Source organism: Nasonia vitripennis, chromosome 5, assembly GCF_009193385.2.
Source record: "Nasonia vitripennis strain AsymCx chromosome 5, Nvit_psr_1.1, whole genome shotgun sequence".
Taxonomy (NCBI): Eukaryota; Metazoa; Arthropoda; class Insecta; order Hymenoptera; family Pteromalidae; genus Nasonia; species Nasonia vitripennis.
In genome coordinates, this window is record NC_045761.1 from 26,554,750 (window position 1) to 26,572,551 (window position 17,802).

Genomic DNA, 17,802 nt, shown 5'->3' on the forward strand with positions numbered 1-17,802 from the left:
CGACGATCCGCGGACGACGTTCTCTCCTCGCGACGACGAGCGCGCGCGCACAGAGGCGGCCGAATCCCTCTCTCTCTCTCTCTCTCACTCGCTCGCGCGTTCGTTTCGAGTCTGTATGCGTGAGTGTTAGCGTATCAGTGGGCACCTACGATTCCCCGCGACGACGACGACGACGACGACGACGAGCTGAGATCGGAACGAGTCGTGTGCGGTATAAGTATAGTAAAGTAGGAAAAGAAGAGGAGAGATAGAGAGCAGTCAGTAAGCAGTGAAGCAGCGGAGGAGACGAGAGATCGCGGATCATCCCGAGAGAAGAGATGAGCGTCGACGCATACGGGCCGAGCAGCCAGACGCTCACCTTCCTGGACACCGAGGAGGCAGACCTCATCGGCGCCGACACCCAGGGTTCCGAGTTCGACTTCACCGACTTTACCCTACCCTCGCCCAGTCAGACCCAGGCTTCGCAGCACGATGCCGCGCAAGCTAGCCAGCAGACGCAGCCCGTTCAGGTTAGCTATAGCCCTTTGCCTCGTCCTCGTCTTCCTCGAAATCTGTCTCCGTGCGGTCGTCGTCTACCTAGCTTACGTTCGAGGCAGGCCAAGAGGGAGAGATAGAGGTTGGGTTCGCGTGCACGGGGGGTGGCATGGGCGCCGTAAAGCGCGCGCGCGACTGACCTTGAAACCGTAGCATGGGGTCGGCGAGCTTTTCCCCGTGTGCTCGATGAGGAAAGTCTCTGCGCGAGAGGCGCAACCATGCGGTCCCCCTCATCGTTCTAACCTCAACGCCGCGAACGAGTTTTTCCGAGAGATACAAGTTTTCTCGCTTCTACATGCCTCGCGGACACGGTTAGCTGATGATCGTTTCTTTAGCGGATCTTCTCGGGTATAGCCTATAGATGAGATGTTTAGCTTGACTGGGAAAGGAAGCATTGGTTTACAGGTCTGCGTATAAGACAGCGTAGGCTGGCTTCTCGTGTGAGAGTGCTTGAACATGACTTGGAGTTTGGATAGGATGTAGCATCAGCTGGAATTTTGGAGCAGCTCTACAATGTAGAGAGAAAGGAATCTGTCGCAAGACTGTTGTGGTGATCTGATGACCAGCAAGATTGCTGAAACCTGCTTTATGTAACTGATAGTACATACACAAATGAATGGGGGGTCCATTTGAATAAGATAATAAGATATCTTGATAAATTGGAAATTCTCAAATGAAAATTTTGCTTTAAATGTAGTGAATGGGAACAGATTTATCGACTTGTTCAAAAAGAATCACAAAATGATTAGATAGCATATTAATTCATTAGTAAGGAAAAGTCATTTGACGCATGTCAGAGTGACCTTGTTGCGGATTAAACATTGCCAATTGCTGAAATTTTATGTGGACTTATTCAATTTTGAGAGAAACACTTTTTTGTCATTGTAAAGCTTGATATGTTTTGACAGTTTATTTTTCACTGTTCAGTGATAATTTTTATGACGCACGAAAAATGTAATTTTCTCTTAAGGCAATAACATTTTTAGAACTTCTGATAAGACTGTTGTATTGTTTTTATTGCTACTGTGCAATGAAATTCTTGAGCATTGCGTGATTGCAGAAAATTTAAAGGCTTAGACTGTATACGAGTGAAAATTCCAAATGACAGCCATTAAAATTTTTGTAAATTTCTAGATTAATGGCACGGTTGGGACATCAGCACTAGACCTCAAGATCTCTGGAGCAGCTCAAAGTTTAGCCGAACTACAGTTTGAAGAGGAAGAAGAGGAAGCTTACTATAATCGCGATTTACCTGATCATGCTTGTAAATATTGTGGTATTCATGAAGCATCCTGTGTTGTTATGTGCAATGTCTGCCGCAAGTGGTTTTGTAATGGCAGAGGCAACACATCTGGATCTCACATCATCAATCACCTAGTTCGTGCCAAGCACAAGGAAGTAACTTTGCACAGGTATGCAAAATCATTGAGATAGCACAGTAATAGCTATTTTTATAAAACTTATGAACTATTTTAAGCAATAAAATTTGTTCTTGTACAGGGATGGACCACTGGGTGAAACCATATTAGAATGTTACTCGTGTGCAGTGAGAAATGTCTTTGTACTTGGTTTTATACCAGCAAAAGCTGATTCTGTTGTTGTACTTTTATGTCGTCAACCATGTGCTGCACAAAGCTCGCTGAAAGATATGAATTGGTAAATATCATTTTTCCTCTAGATGAAATTTCTCAATTTAAAATATTTTTTGCACTAATTACTGAATCTGATGTGAACAGGGATCAGGAGCAGTGGAAACCTCTGATAGAGGATCGCAGTTTTCTGTCGTGGCTTGTAAAGATCCCTTCAGAGCAAGAACAGCTGCGCGCTCGCCAGATCTCGGCACAACAAATAAACAAACTGGAAGAACTGTGGCGCGATAACGTCGACGCCACTTTTCAAGACTTGGAAAAACCCGGCGTTGATGAAGAACCCCAACAAGTCTTGTTGCGCTATGAAGATGGTTATCAATACCAGAACATCTTTGGGCCACTGGTCAAACTGGAAGCAGATTACGACAAGAGATTGAAAGAATCACAGACCCAAGAGAATATCGAGGTTCGATGGGACGTGGGTCTGAACAAGAAGACCATTGCGTACTTTATGCTAGCTAAAACTGACGGAGATATGAAGCTGATGCACGGAGACGAGTTGAGACTGAGATATCTTGGAGAACTGCACAAACCTTGGTCGGGCATCGGACACGTTATTAAAATTCCAGACAACTATGGTGAGGAAGTAGGGATCGAGCTCAAAAACAACTCGGGCGCGCCAACTGAATGTACGAGCAATTTCGTGGTGGACTTCATCTGGAAAAGTACCAGCTTCGACAGGTTTGTACAGCATTTTCCGCTGCTAAATAAAACTTGGGCTAATATAAAAATTCGTTAACAGGATGCAATTAGCGCTTCGCAAGTTTGCAGTGGATGACACATCCGTCTCGGCCTACATCTACCACCGACTTTTGGGTCACGAAGTCGAGGAGGTCCTCTTCCGCTGCCACTTGCCCAAACACTTTAGCGCGCCGAACTTGCCGGATCTCAATCGCTCGCAAGTCTACGCGGTAAAGCATGCGATTCAGCGACCGCTGTCACTGATTCAGGGTCCGCCGGGTACGGGCAAGACTGTCACTAGTGCCACGATTGTTTACCAGTTGGTCAAGCAGAACGGAGGTCCTGTCCTAGTGTGCGCACCATCCAACACCGCTGTTGATCAGTTGACGGAGAAAATTCATAAAAGCAATTTAAAGGTCGTGAGATTGTGTGCCAAGTCCAGGGAGGCCATTGACTCGCCTGTTAGCTTCCTAGCGCTTCACAATCAGATCAAGAACATGGAGACTAACACGGAGCTGCAGAAGCTTCAACAGCTGAAGGACGAGACTGGAGAACTGTCAAGTGTTGATGAAAAGAGATACAGACTTTTGAAGAAAGCTGCCGAGAAGGAATTACTAGAAGCAGCGGATGTCATTTGCTGCACATGTGTGGGAGCGGGCGATCCACGTCTGCACCGACTCAAATTCCACTCAATCTTGATTGACGAGAGTATGCAGGCAACGGAGCCAGAGTGTATGGTGCCAGTAGTTCTAGGTGCCAAGCAGCTCATCCTCGTAGGCGATCACTGCCAGCTCGGACCTGTTGTCATGTGCAAGAAAGCGGCGCGCGCCGGACTTTCTCAGTCGCTGTTCGAGCGTCTAGTAGTACTCGGCATCAGGCCGTTCAGGCTTGAGGTCCAGTATCGTATGCACCCTGATTTATCTAGGTATGTAAAATTTAAATTATATCACTAGTGCAACATAATATTATAACTTATTTTAAAAAAAGGTCAAGTTTACAAGAAATTTAAATATTGTAACAGGTTCCCATCCAACTTCTTCTACGAAGGTTCGCTGCAGAACGGCGTCTGTGCGGATGAGCGCAAGCTCCTGAAAATCGACTTCCCTTGGCCTGCGCCAGATAAGCCCATGTTCTTCTACGTGACGCAGGGTCAGGAAGAAATTGCAGGCAGTGGTACCTCCTACCTCAACCGTACCGAGGCCTCTAATGTCGAGAAAATCACAACTCGCTTCTTGCGATGCGGTGTCAAACCTGAGCAGATCGGCGTAATTACACCTTATGAAGGCCAGCGCGCCTATCTCGTCCAATATATGCAGTATCAGGGTTCGCTGCACTCCAAGCTTTATCAAGAAATCGAAGTGGCCAGTGTTGACGCCTTCCAGGGAAGAGAGAAGGATATCATCATTATGTCGTGTGTTAGATCCAACGAGCATCAGGGCATTGGTTAGTAATCGTCTCTTTCTAGTATGCAGTGGAACGATCTCGTATTTTTTACGCTTAGATAACACGCTCTTGCGTAACCTCTTTTGTAGTGTAACTTTTGTTGAGCTAAAGAGAATCTATACTATAGTGAGAGCCAAGAGAAAATAACCAATGTTTGAATGAGTAAAAAGTATTAATTGTTATTTAAAAAAAAATGTTTTTTTTTTCATTACAGGTTTCTTGAACGATCCGAGACGATTAAACGTCGCACTAACGAGAGCCAAGTATGGAATTATCATAGTAGGGAATCCTAAGGTACTGTCCAAGCAGCCATTGTGGAACCACTTATTAAGTTTCTACAAAGAGCAAAAAGTCTTGGTCGAAGGTCCGCTGAACAATCTCAAGGAATCGATGATTCAATTCGCCAAACCAAAGAAACTTGTAAACGCTGCCAACCCGGGATCGCACTTCATGTCGACGTCGATGTACGACGCAAGAGAAGCTATAATTCCTGGATCTGTTTACGACAGATCAGGCGCTCAGGTGAACGGAACGCAAACGCACAATCCGTACTACCAGCGCAATGTGCCGATTGACATCTTCAGTCGCACCCACGATACTATTAGCTACATCAGTCCCGAGAGAGCACAAGCTGCTATGAACAATGTACCCGTCCCTGTGGGCATGTTCATGAATATGGCGCATGTGCCGCCGAGGTTCTACAATCAACATCAACAGGCGTTACAAGCTCGGCAGCAGAATCAGCGAGTTCGACGTGGTGGCGTTAACATGAAGGGTGAGTAGCTTTCAAACTAGATAAAGTTCTATCTATTAACATATTGTGCTAAATTATGCGAACGTTATTCAAACAGGCAATAATAAAGTTGGCGGCGGCGGAGGCGCACGCCTGGGTAAACTCAGTCAGTCAGAGCAGAATACACAGCCCTATAGTCAACCGGGTCTTCCGCTCACACAGGGCACCACTCAGGGCATGTCACAGCCTGGTTTTAGTCTTTCGCAGCCGGGACTGTCCCAAGCAGAGTTGTCGCAGGACTCGTTTGCCGTTGGCGAGTTCCAGTCTCAGATGGATGGACTTTTGTCACAGGACTCAACTTATCAGGGAGACCGAAGCGGTACGCAATCTAATTTAAAAAAAATATACAACGCATGTTATATTTATTAATTATATATGGTTTAAATGATTATAGGTTTTTATCAATCCGGTCAATCACAAGCCGGGGGCCAGTTCTCCCAGCCATACTGAGCCGAGTTAGTACGGCAGAGCAATGCATTCGCCATGCAGCAGCGTCGCGGGAGCGACTGAGAAGGCTCGTTCGATCAATTCTTCATCGACAACCAAACCAACAACCAAACCAAATCACTCTGTAACTGCGCGAAACGGTACAAACAACCAAAACTCAATGCGAAAGGGAGATACAAAAAACTCGACACAAACACGCCGACGAGAGACTAGAACAACAGCACAATGTTTCTTGGCGTGGTCGCTAGAACAACATCAAACAAAAAACACCGACGGCTGAATCTTTCTCTTTTTTTATTAACTATGAAAAGGGAGAGAAAGAGCTCGAGAATGATAACGACTCGTACGTCATCTGATGACGGGACAAGCTAATAGGGATGTAACAATCTAAAGAGGGTACTGCGTTTTCCTTCTGGATTCTCTCTCTGCCCGCGTTTGTCACGTGCAAGCTAAAAGGGTAGGCAAACATCGGGTTTTAGGGCCAGAAAAAAATCGCCGTTTCATATAGCGGAGAAAATCGGTTGACGCTGGGATTGCAAACGAAAAGTTTTCGACTATGAGAAGTTTACAAGGTTAAAAAAACGAACGTATGACGAATATTATAAAAATAAATGAGTAATAATTTAAAAATGACGCTACACTGATTGCTAACGTGCCAAGCCGTTTTTCTCGCAGTGGGAAAGCGGCGAGAAATCGAAAAATCCTCGATTTTCTTGGGTACGTAAAAATAAAATCTAACGATAATTTGCGTACACTTGGGCTGAAAAATTGTATGCTTTACTTTGAAGGCATATACGGAAATGTTAAGTAAATGCAAATTTCATGCGGAACATTTTTGAATGTTTGACGGGAAATTATTCAACTTGAATATTCAAGATTCTTTTAGAAGAGGAAATTTTTCGTTGTCTTTATTGTATTATATCTAATTCCGACATTGCAATACCGCTAACCAAGTTGTAAACTTTTAACAAATAACGAGAATCTCTAAGCAAGATAAAACAACGTTTATTTCTCCTTTGCCTTAAAATCAGATTATAACTAAGAGATTCATGAATTATTCCACCGTATTAAACATAATATACATTTTTTACATTAGTTGCAAGAAATGAGAAAAGCCTCGTATTCTTTTGTAAAATTTTGTCCCTATTGTTTTAAAATCGCGTAAATTACTCTATTGGGCAAGTAAAGAAATAATTATTTTTTTAAAATGATAAAGTATTTTGTGTAATTAAAATTTTATTATTTCTTTTTATCTTGTAAGGAATATATAAACTAGAAATATTAATCCTGGTTTCCAGCTCGATCTGGATAAATTTATATTAGAATGAAATGGTCATTCAAGAAAATTTTCATATTATTATAAGATCTTTCTTGCTTTAATTTGGTCTTTTACACCAATAACTAAAAAATGTCGAGTAAATGCGCAAGCAATCTGCAATGCCAAATTTCACATTTGTTTATTTTCAATTTTTTTTTCACGCTTGTTTATATTCAGTCTATTCTTTAAAGACCAAATGTGCACAGTTATACAAAGATATGAAAACAAATTTATTGTAAGATCTTGTGGTACCAATAAATTTAATTCAAAACTAATTAATCTTCTTTAATTTCAATGTATCTTCACATAAGAACCATCTCCTCCGACCTACTCTGCAAATGAAGAAGTGATTAAATAAAAACTGGTGGTAGATTTAATCTAAATTTATTTACAACGCCTGTTTCTTTGTTACATTTCCAATTTCATACTGACCGATTAATATGATAAATACAATTTTCGATTTTCGTAGCTTCACAAATTATATCAAGAGTTTTCAATGCTTACATGATTTCTGAGGATTATCTTTATATATAATGCATTTGTATATAATATATTTTTTCGTTTCTAGATCATTTTACTAATCATGAATCTAGAACACGGTCGTGCAATAAAATAGCTTTTTTTAAATATATATATATATATAGAAAGATCAAACAGTTTGAAATTTTCGAACTCGTAGCGTTATACAATTTTTGACAAAACAATAGCTGTGCAGTTTCATCGTTATTCTTACTAACTCTGTGTCTTGATAAATACAAGAGATCGTCAACACAAAATAGACAGACTATATACTTAACAACGGAGCAAACAAAATGTATCTCATTTACAAATATTTTCCTATATAAAATCATATAATCAATTAAAATGAACTTTGTGTATGGTGTAACAATATTAATAAAATGTGGACAAACGATTTTCGATACAAATATGGATACACGTGAAGTCTCTTCATTTATACTGGTTGTCTTCACACTATACCAAAAACCAGGTAGTCTTTTATCGATAAACCCATTTTCCTTTACAATAGCCGGCTATTTGATTCTCATCTGCTGCAGTAATTATGTATCTCTAACTGTTATCACAAATTTTAATAAAAATATATCCACTACTTATTATTGAAGTCGTACTACTGAAAAATTTGACAATTCGCATATACACTGTACGTTTTTCTAGTTAGTTTTGCACGAAAAAATATATGTAGGAATTGATTATCATAGTTTCCAAGTTAGTTCACTACTATAACTGTTTTTGTCACTATAATATAAAAAACTCGAAGATGAACCTTTGGGTATATATATAAGCGACTTTCAACAAGTGATTAAATGCATTGCAGCTAAAAATGCGTTCACCAAGAGATTATCGGAGTGTGTCCATATCTGCTTCTTGATCAGTAATCGTCTTTACTGGAGGCACAATACGGCTACTGCACACTCCAAAAAACACAACAGACAAAACATGTATATAACAATGATTCGTAATAATCATACATTCAATTTAGAAGACTCGACCAGGTATAACCATGAGATAAATCAAGACGGCTCGTGTCCACTCCTTGTCGTCGTAAACGGCACTTGTCGATGCGGACTGATAACGACGTGCATATATATATATATATATATATATATCCGATTTTCCGGGGAAGTGAATCGAATTGCAGTGTTGACTTATTGACGCAATGCTGAATCGTAACACTTTGGAGGCCGCAGTCGATTCTTAACAAGCGTTTTATCGTTATGTACATTTTTAAGATAGCATGTACAGAGTTTCGGTGGATTTCAAGTAGCTGGGTATATTTTAAATTTTAAATTAAACAGGTGCAAGCTTTCGGATTCTTTTATTCTAGCTATTGACTGAACGATATAGACTTGTCTAATACAGTTGATTTTTTGTTGACTAATACAACAGTTTAACAAAGCAAACACGCTACTGTGAAAATTGTACAGTTATATAAAAACGTTTTAGTATTATTATCATTATTATTATTATTATTACAAGTAATGAACGTTTTGTTTCCTATTATGTTTTCACTCGAATGCAGTATTTTACGATGACACAGCACTGTATTGAGCACTCGATCGCAATATTTCAAGTATATATTTTATTAAAGGTATTCGAGTTTCAAAAAAAAAAAACATCTCAGAATCACGATCGTAAATTTTTAGAAAGAAAAGCTTACTAGTGTAAACGTACAAAAGAGTTTTGTAACATTCTTTATTGAATCAAGCAGTGTATACGTTTGCGTACGTGTTAAAAACGTTTTATTGGAAAGACGAGGGTTCTACCCTCTTAAATGTATTACGAACACAGTGATCATCATGGATCTTAACGAAACGCAAAAATGAATGGCTCTCAATACATTAAGGTCGGAATTAGTCTCAATTTGTTTTTTTCATATGAATTTGTAATATGGAATATGTGTAATATAATATAGATGTATATTGTTTGTATGCATACATCATCGACATTAAATTATCAACAGAATTATACACTATTATGCCTAATAAAGTACTTATTTCTTTATCGTTTATTCCATACTTGGTCGACGCTGCCAGCAACGACCAATAAAAATAGTTGTAGCCAAGTCGGTACATCGTTTATGTTGCCAGGAATAGCTATTTTATCTGGAATTGCAAGAAGAGTCTGGATGTATCATTCTCCCGTGGTTTAATCTAAGAATGGCACCTTAGGCATTTACTGTCGCTCTTTCCCTCTCTACTTGTTTTACTGCTGTTCACATCTGCGATTTTTTTCTGGTTATAATATATAGAATAGGTATCGTCATCATTGAATTTTGGTTCGATTTTGCACGTCGATTGTCAGTAGGGGATAATTCTTAACATTTTTGTTAACACCACACTGTCCTTCCTCTAACGCAACATCGGTTACACATGGGTTTTGAGCACAAAACGCAGATTCAAAATCAAAGCTACACATCAACACGAAAGCAAATTAGATCGAAAATTATATCGACATCAATTTCAACATTTAGATTTTCAAGACCCTGAGATATTTTATATTTATTAGTCAACAAACTAAACGAGTCGTCATTGCATTTCATCTGCTGCTTCTGTCGCAAATTTACTAGAGACAAGAATCCATACGTTGGAAATCGCGTTCGATGCCAAGGTGTTACAATCTATCCGTTATCTATAGGGAATCGAAGAAACGTATTTCGATCTATATATTATTATTGTAGGTAATAATTCCCTTCACGTTATGTTTGGTCGGTCTACGTATAGCACTTCGTCGTCGTCTCCTCGAAACAGTATAGTTGCATTCCATAATCTAGCAGTTACGTGGACGAATGTTCGACGGCGTCCAACGACACGCGGCGTTGTATCTCCCAGGTTCCCTTATAGTTGGATTTTGGTATCTAGCTCGGCGACTACCACTTGTTCAGTCCAGCGCCGCCGCTCATGTCGGGATTCACGAACGGATTTGTTGACGCTACACGTTGTGAATTAAAGGCCGCTTTAGTTGACATCGATTTCTTTTTCACGCAGCTTTGAAACATGCTTGTACTATTTACGCATATACATGTATGTACATTCAAAAAACGGCAAAATACACAACTCACGCAAAAATAAAGGTTTGTAATGATAAACGGTCGAAATAAATAAAACAACGAAAAGTATAGAGGTGCAAATCATTTTGTTTAATTTGAGCAAGCAATAATTTACATGATGCAAAATATGTATGAACAATTAAAAGTATGACGGGTAACAAAATTGATTGAATTATTAAATTAAAATGTCGAACGCCTTACAAAAAAAAAAAAAAAAAAAAAACAATGATTCCAAACGTTCTGAGGGCAGTGTATCTATGTATACGAAAGTTTCAACATCAAGCGTTTCTAAAAAGCCGTATTTTTATGTTGACGGCAACATAATAAACTTCTTTTTTTTATTAACTGATTTTCTCAACGCGTTTTTATAAAAATACTACCGTACCTAGGAATAGACTAACATTAAGTATACAATAAGACTCACAGTGGAAAACAAATTTGCTCAAAAGTCTTGCCGGAACGTCTAATATATGAATGTGTACCTCACAAAAATACGGCAAATCCGATTACTCTTGATAATCACGAATTCCATACAATTACTGACTAAGTATATGTATGCCATCATTCGTTGGTGATTTGATCTAGTAACTATGCTCACTGACTCATTTATGCTCACAGTAATCACAATAAAAGAATGAAAAATACTCTTCGCAAGGTCTCGTCAATCTAAAGTAGTATACACACAAGTCATCTCGGGTAATACCGCCGAAAGACTATTATTCTCTTCGGAACAACATCCTGAATAGACACACCCGATATCAACGAGATATTGAAAAAATATAGAAGCTTATAAAACTATGGGCAATAAGGAGGTCGACGAAAGCTTCCGTCGCCTTAATGGAAAACATGCGGGTCAAGTCCACGGTAATACATAGATTTGTCGGTGCATCATCGAACTCAATAAATTAATTAATTAATCTATACCTCAAAGTTACGTGTCGCTTGTTGGGATTCTCACGGTAATTGCAGGTATGATAAGTAGCATCGTTAAATTAATTACAAAAAAAAAAAAAAAAAAATAAAGAAAAGTTTTAAAACGTCATTCCTGTATATACGCTGGTATGCGCGGCATACGAAAAGAAAGCCTTAGTAGCTCTCGGTATAGGCACACCGGAGTGGAGAAAATCCGATAAGCTCGTCTCAATGGAGCTTCGGATGGGCTTTAGGCACGTTTCGCTCTTTCTGATTCGTTCAATTACCGCACGTTTGGTTCCTCTATCCCTTCCCCTCTGCAGTCTTGTCACGCTAAATTTAGCCCCGGAATACATTGTTCACTTGGTCGTGTATATTTACGCCACGTCGATTTTGGTATGCAAGGTATACACAATCGTATACGAAAGAATGTGTGCTGATAGTATATGGTATAATTAGCATGCGGACAATCAAGATTTACATGCGTGCTACGGTGTCTTTTTTGGATAGTTATTTAAAAAAACAAAAAGAGAAACATAATGATGTACAAGTATGCAGACTGACTACCGCGTCGTCAAATGGAGACTAACCATCTTGGGATGAAGAGAAGCGCTGGAGAGATTTGAAAAAGCAGAGCTTGCAAATTTTTTTCCAATATTTCTTCGTATTTTTAAAAAAGAAAATTCTACCGGATCCTCCAGCCTTTCTCTCCACCTTGTTATGAACTAGACCTAATATCCTAGTCTCAACAGCAAACAACAACGATGGCGCGTCGCACTCTTTTTTTGTGTGGAGGCAAAAGCACGATGAGCATACAGGCAGCTCAAGAGCTAGAAATACCAGGGGTGTAGACGACGCGTTCTCGGCCGCTGTTGAGGGTCGTGTTCTCGTCAGCCTGGGGCTGGGGCTGGGCCATCGGTGGGGCCGGCATCGCGAATGTCAGCGGCTGGCTCGACGGCTGGGATGCGCCGCTCTGCGGCTGGGACGTCACCGCTGGCTCCAGGTCACTCTCCAGGTCCCCCTCCTCCTCCTGTTATTATACACAAACAATTAAAATCAAACATCGATTTAGTCTCGGTCAAGATAGCTCGATCTTTTGTAAATTTTTCGTAAATATAGTAGTCGTATAGTTGTGATTTGCGGACGAGACGATTGCTGTTGTTAGATGGCATACAGATTTACATAGTTTAAAGACCGACTTGGCTGCTGATCCTCGGAGTATATTCGAGGCAATGTTTACGTATACAGTTCACACACACACAGACTGGTACGATGAGGATAGATTGGTATACACAGGTGGACAGAGAGAAAGGTGTTCTAATGCGTCACGCGGAAAAGAAAACGTGCGAGTTTTAAGAAAAGAGAGAGATATAGCCAGAGCGAAAGTTCGCGTTCTTACGTGCGCTAGCGATCGGCTCGACGACGCGTCATATTTAGGGCTATGAGCCGCCCACGTAAGCATGCGCTGATTTCCACACTGAAATTATACATGTTAGAGTGTCACTAGTCCACAAAGTCACCATCGTCGAAAGGGGATGTTAGTATAGAGGCCAAGCGTTTTCGGATTCTTTGTTTACCTTGGAAGGGACGGGGGAAAGAGAGAGAGAGAGAGAGAGAGAGAGAGAGAGAGAGAGAGAGAGAGAGAGAGTAGGGAGTAAGAGAACGGTGGACGGCAATCGATACTGAAACTTACCTAAGCTCGGTACTTTGCGCTTAATTGATTTTCTATAAAGTTTGCGTTTTTTCTTAATAAATTGTCGGTTATATAAAAAATAAGTTGAAGTGCATAGAGAGAACAAGATTTTACTCGTCAGACTGGAAGATATTTTCCTTCAAACAAGCATAGAGTTATATCTTACATAAGGAAAGCGTGAAATAATATACGTGAGATAGAAGGACGTCGGGTCGAAAGAGATACACAATAAAAGGAGAGGATATAGGTATGCGTGCAAGTGATGTATAAATTAATAGAAGCGCAAACGGGATGCATATTATAAAAACTTACGAACACTTTGCGGTTGACTTGATATTACGTCGCCCTCTGGATTATTCCGGTCCCGCTATAATACAACAACAACATAAACAAAACTGCTAGTCTATATGCATTTCATCAGATGTCTCGGGCGCGGCATGCTTGGCAATGAAGATGTTCCCGCGTGCATTATTTCCTTTTATTTTCTCTCTATTTATTGTTCTCTAGTGCTGGATGTATTCTCTGATTTTCTTTTCGTTCAGTGATGTAATAAATGAGTGAAATCAAATTCGCAATACAATATTGTGAATCGAAATAATAATAATAATAACGATGATTGCGTGTGATTAAATATCTCGGTGCCTCGGTGATAATGCTTGATAAAGACTCGATGACTCAGTGCCAAGAATGCATTGCCAGAATAATAAATTACATCGGAGGTGATATAAAAAATGTCAATTTCACTCGACACTATACCTTCATCCAGACCGTTAAAATCCGTCAATCGTCGAACGTAAAATTCTTTGTAATTTACGACTTTCTACGCATGTATACGATAATCAACTCTCTTCAGGATTAACCATCTAGATGAATCTATCGATTAATTGCCAAGATTCATTGATAAATGCTCTTATCTACATTACTGAAACTAGACGTCGCTTGTATTAGGCAGGAAAGTCCGACGGTTGTTGAAAAAGAGGAAAAAAGCTCAAATCGAACATTCCTACGTGATAAGGCGACGACACTCGCAAATGTTTGGTCGCTGAGGCACGAAGCGAATCGCAAATTGTTGATAAAATTGATCTGGAGCACGCACAATAAAGACTGACGCTTAACTCAGCTTCCGACGCTGATGGAAGTTTCGTGTGTAATTTTGTTATTGTTGTGACGTGGCCACGGGTGTACAACAGTTAGTACAGCGTTAGTCGACACTAAACATTAACGCGATTGCTCGTACGTTTTCGACACGAGCGATTTTTTTTTAATTAGCGGCGAAATTTTAAGTCCGCTTGGAGAAAAAACATCGAAATGGGCTAGCGTGACGTATGAAAATATATGTTTAATGGTGTGACACGAAACGACATGTAGAGTATGAAGGACGTACAAAAAAGAGAAAAAACGATCGATATGATTCGTGACTCTATATATACCGTGCTGCTTTGCGCCGCTTAACAGCCAGCAGACTGCTGAATAATTAGGATTTTAGAAAAAAAAGAGAACAGAAAAATATACATTAGTAGTTCATGTTGGCTAAATGGCTGAAATACATGTTAGTTAAAAAAATGACAATAATGTGGCGAAAAATAATAATTCAAACGAAATGATAAACATGAATGATAAGAACTTAATACATTGACGATTTAAATGATTGCTAACGAGATGTAACAAAATGAAGACTGGCAATACACATGTTTGACGGATAACACAATCATGCAATGGCTTTTGTCTTCAAAATACTGCACAGGTGACGGTGATCGAAGAACAGCGCCCAGCGGAGTACTCACCGAGTCCGAAAGATTTTGAAGGACTACCTGAGCATGGACTGAATTAGACTTTTTGGCCTTGAAAAGACTTGCTGTTACAAGTTTTTAGTGAAAAAAAATAAATAAAACTGCAACTTCACTTTGTTGGGCTTGCTGTGAAATATAAGCTTGCACAGATTTTTTAGTGCCTTACATCTGCAAGACATGAAGGCTGCATCTCCAGATACAAGAAGTAGTAGAAACAAGTGTCAGTCAAGGCATGCAAGTCGGTATTTTCGATTAAAGGGTGAACGTGAGAATCTGTGTTGTGATGTGGATTTGTCAAAAAAGTTCAATCAAAACTGAATCATTTTTTGGAGCTTTGCATGCCTACTTTCAAGCATTTATTGATGCTACAGTTTCGATGACAAAGGATGATACTATATTTATGTTTAAAATTGTTGCTATTGCTATTCCGGCACGATTTGAATATACGCCTCTGAAAAGAATCGAACAGCATGCACAGCCAGCAAAAACGATCGTCAAAAGCATTATTTATGGTATACATACGGATTTTCGCCATTATCGACTTACAATCGATAATTTTTTCCTGTGAATTCAATTTACACAAGAAAGAAGCAACATGACACTAAGAAAACATGGCATCACGTGCATACGTAAGTCTTCCTATACGAGCAGTAGATTATGTGTCAGGTCTTGTTTGAAGAAAAAATTCTGCATCGATCAACCTAGCAAAGGATACAACATAGCTTGTATGCAGAATAAGTCTAAAGAATAGATACCGCTAAGCTATGATCATCATATTGCACTGGTGTTTGTGATTCATGAGCTCAGTATCTATTGCCTTAAATTTATTTCATCTATTTCAAGTCCAACGAATACAAAAAGGGCTGCTCTACGAAATAATAAGTATTTGTAGTGCAAAATTAAAAAAAGTCAAATACACTGTGCCATCAGCTACCAAATAAAACAAGCTCATAAATTAGTAAAAAATAAAATCCGTTTTGTAAAATAAAAAAAAACCACGTCATTGACGAAGCTGTTAAAAAATAGTCAAGTATTAAATTTCGAGTATAATTTTATAATAAAGTGTGTGCAAACCTGTAGATTGTGATATGCCCCACTATCTTCTGGAGGTGTTGGTTTACATTTGCCACAGCAGAAGTTGCAGCAGCAGCAGAAACAGCAGCAACAGTAGCATCCAGTGATGATACCACAGAATAAGAAGAACATCTAGAATTTAAAAAGTAACATGTTACACCTGTGCATAAAGTTGAGGTTAAGAGTTTTTAGAAGTCCTTATTCCATACCTTTGTCCATTTGGAAGTAATGACAAAGTATGCATTGACATTCTCCTCTCCAAACTGTTCCGCAACATAGAGCCCAAGAGAGCCATAGTTATCGTATATATTACGCTTAGTCAAATCTGTCAATATTATTCTTGCCCTATTGATTTCCTTGAACTGAAAAGACAAGACGCGTCAGATCCAATCTAGTTACAAAAGAAATCCTGCACCAGCATTTAAAATGTACCTTCTCAGCTGCTTCTGGATTATTGGGATTCTTGTCCGGATGATACTTGAGAGCAAGTTTTCTATAAGTTTTCTTGATGTCATCAGGAGTGGCAGTTTTTGGAATCTCTAAGATGGCATAGAGGGAATCCCCGGAGGTTCTGTGGAAAATACGCAACTTTGTAATTTGCTTGCAAATATTCATGGATACAAGATTTTTTCATGTACAAGCGATCAGTGAGTCAGTTGTGTAGATAAGAAAGCGACAACGAATTTTTATCTAAAATCGGCTCTGCGAAAGCGCAAGTTCCCCTGACGGACTACCTCTCCCCAAGCTATATAGTGGCAATTAAATCAAAACCAATAATTCAATCAGCAGACAGACATTCCGACGAGGGAAAACTGCAGCTCTTATAACGCAGCGAATCCCAAGTGTCCGTTGACTCATCTCTCCCGGCATAAATTACAACACCCCACTCGAGGCCCCTGCGCCTCCTTCGAGTGACACTCATCGCAATCGCGGCGGGTCAACACATGGTGTCCGATCGGAAAATTCGCGCACCCACGCATACCGTGGCTGCACGTCAGAAAATGGACGATGCGTACGATGACAGCAGCTGCCGCCGCCTGGCAAAAATGTCCCGCCTAAAAACGAGCGTCAGTCCGCATATCCGCGAAAGGGCGCGCGCTCAACGATCCTCTCGGGCGGAGTCTCGCGAGACGAACTCCTCGCATGTCTAACCTCGCGGGAGCTGGGAAACCGGAGGAGGCCATCAGTCAAGGTCACGGATACTCACGACAATTTTCTCCTGTCCATTCTGCCGCCAGACTCTTGTGGCTGCTGCTGTTGTCGAGGATCCGTCGCGGGGTTGGTCGTAGCTCTCGCTCCTCCCCGGGACAGTTGGTCGGCGGACTGCGTCTTGGGGCTGTGTCTTCGACTTCAGGGGGGACTAAACACTCGACGTTGCTCGTCGTCTACGCGGACATGTCGCGCGCTTCGCTTGTACGTACTCTCTCTCTCTCTCTCTGCGTCTCTCTCGGGAGCACCTGCACCTAGACTGTTCGTGTATGCTAGGTACGTGGGCCGTTCGAGACTCGGAGGAGACGAGGGCCACGATGAGTTTTACACACGCAGCAGGCGGACACTGCACAGCTCGGCGACGACCACCGCCAAACGCGGCCCATTCAATATTTTAGTCCCGTAGTGGAACGCGAGCGGCGCTGCTTTACAGGGGGAAATCAAAATCAATGCCCGCGCGAATTTGAGTCGCGGGTGATTGATTGCGCGCCGGACTATACTGCTGCAGTCTCCGCAGAGGTGATGTTCGAAAACTCGATCGCAATATATGGAAGCTGATTGCTAAAGTTTTCGAAGTGAATTGCGACTCGAGGTTAAAATTTTTATATACACAATTTATTTCTATTTAATCTACATATTGTGTTATATGCGTACGGTTTATCGAATCACTTTGAAATTTATTACTCATTCGTCG

General features: G+C 40.5%; 2 protein-coding genes across 4 annotated transcripts; one reads left to right on the top strand and one right to left on the bottom strand.

Annotated features, from left to right (window-relative positions):
- Positions 1 to 20: 20 nt before the first annotated feature.
- Positions 21 to 7,120, top strand: LOC100120483 (regulator of nonsense transcripts 1 homolog). Its single transcript, XM_003426529.5, has 9 exons — positions 21 to 509; positions 1,669 to 1,946; positions 2,035 to 2,190; positions 2,271 to 2,864; positions 2,926 to 3,789; positions 3,886 to 4,307; positions 4,522 to 5,082; positions 5,159 to 5,419; positions 5,495 to 7,120. The coding sequence occupies exons 1-9, from the start codon at positions 318 to 320 to the stop codon at positions 5,548 to 5,550; spliced, it is 3,384 nt and encodes a 1,127-aa protein (XP_003426577.1). The 5' UTR covers positions 21 to 317; the 3' UTR covers positions 5,551 to 7,120.
- On the bottom strand, positions 7,015 to 17,604 carry LOC100120456 (dnaJ homolog subfamily C member 5). Of its 3 annotated transcripts, XM_031931001.2 has the most exons (8): positions 17,107 to 17,604; positions 16,332 to 16,470; positions 16,109 to 16,261; positions 15,900 to 16,031; positions 13,352 to 13,402; positions 12,742 to 12,819; positions 12,183 to 12,372; positions 7,234 to 10,312 (listed from the first exon to the last, which is right to left on the bottom strand). In XM_031931001.2, the coding sequence occupies exons 1-8, from the start codon at positions 17,124 to 17,126 to the stop codon at positions 10,251 to 10,253; spliced, it is 825 nt and encodes a 274-aa protein (XP_031786861.1). In that variant the 5' UTR covers positions 17,127 to 17,604; the 3' UTR covers positions 7,234 to 10,250. The 3 variants fall into 3 exon arrangements, with proteins under 3 accessions (XP_001604097.2, XP_031786861.1, XP_008206999.1); XM_008208777.4 differs by lacking the exon at positions 12,742 to 12,819; XM_001604047.6 differs by lacking the exons at positions 12,742 to 12,819; positions 13,352 to 13,402 and having other exon boundaries at positions 7,015 to 10,312.
- Between the last annotated feature and the right edge of the window lie 198 nt (positions 17,605 to 17,802).

Excerpts from the sequence above, each read along its gene's own strand:
- LOC100120483 (XM_003426529.5), top strand. The coding sequence starts at position 318 with ATGAGCGTCGACGCATACGGGCCGAGCAGCCAGACGCTCACCTTCCTG. Across the intron at positions 1,947-2,034 it reads AAGGAAGTAACTTTGCACAG|GGATGGACCACTGGGTGAAA; the intron begins GTATGCAAAATC and ends GTTCTTGTACAG. Across the intron at positions 2,191-2,270 it reads TCGCTGAAAGATATGAATTG|GGATCAGGAGCAGTGGAAAC; the intron begins GTAAATATCATT and ends TGATGTGAACAG.
- LOC100120456 (XM_031931001.2), bottom strand. The coding sequence starts at position 17,126 with ATGGACAGGAGAAAATTGTC. Across the intron at positions 12,373-12,741 it reads CGAGCCGATCGCTAGCGCAC|GAGGAGGAGGGGGACCTGGA; the intron begins GTAAGAACGCGA and ends GTATAATAACAG. Across the intron at positions 10,313-12,182 it reads ACGCGTCGTCTACACCCCTG|CGTCAACAAATCCGTTCGTG; the intron begins GTATTTCTAGCT and ends CACAACGTGTAG.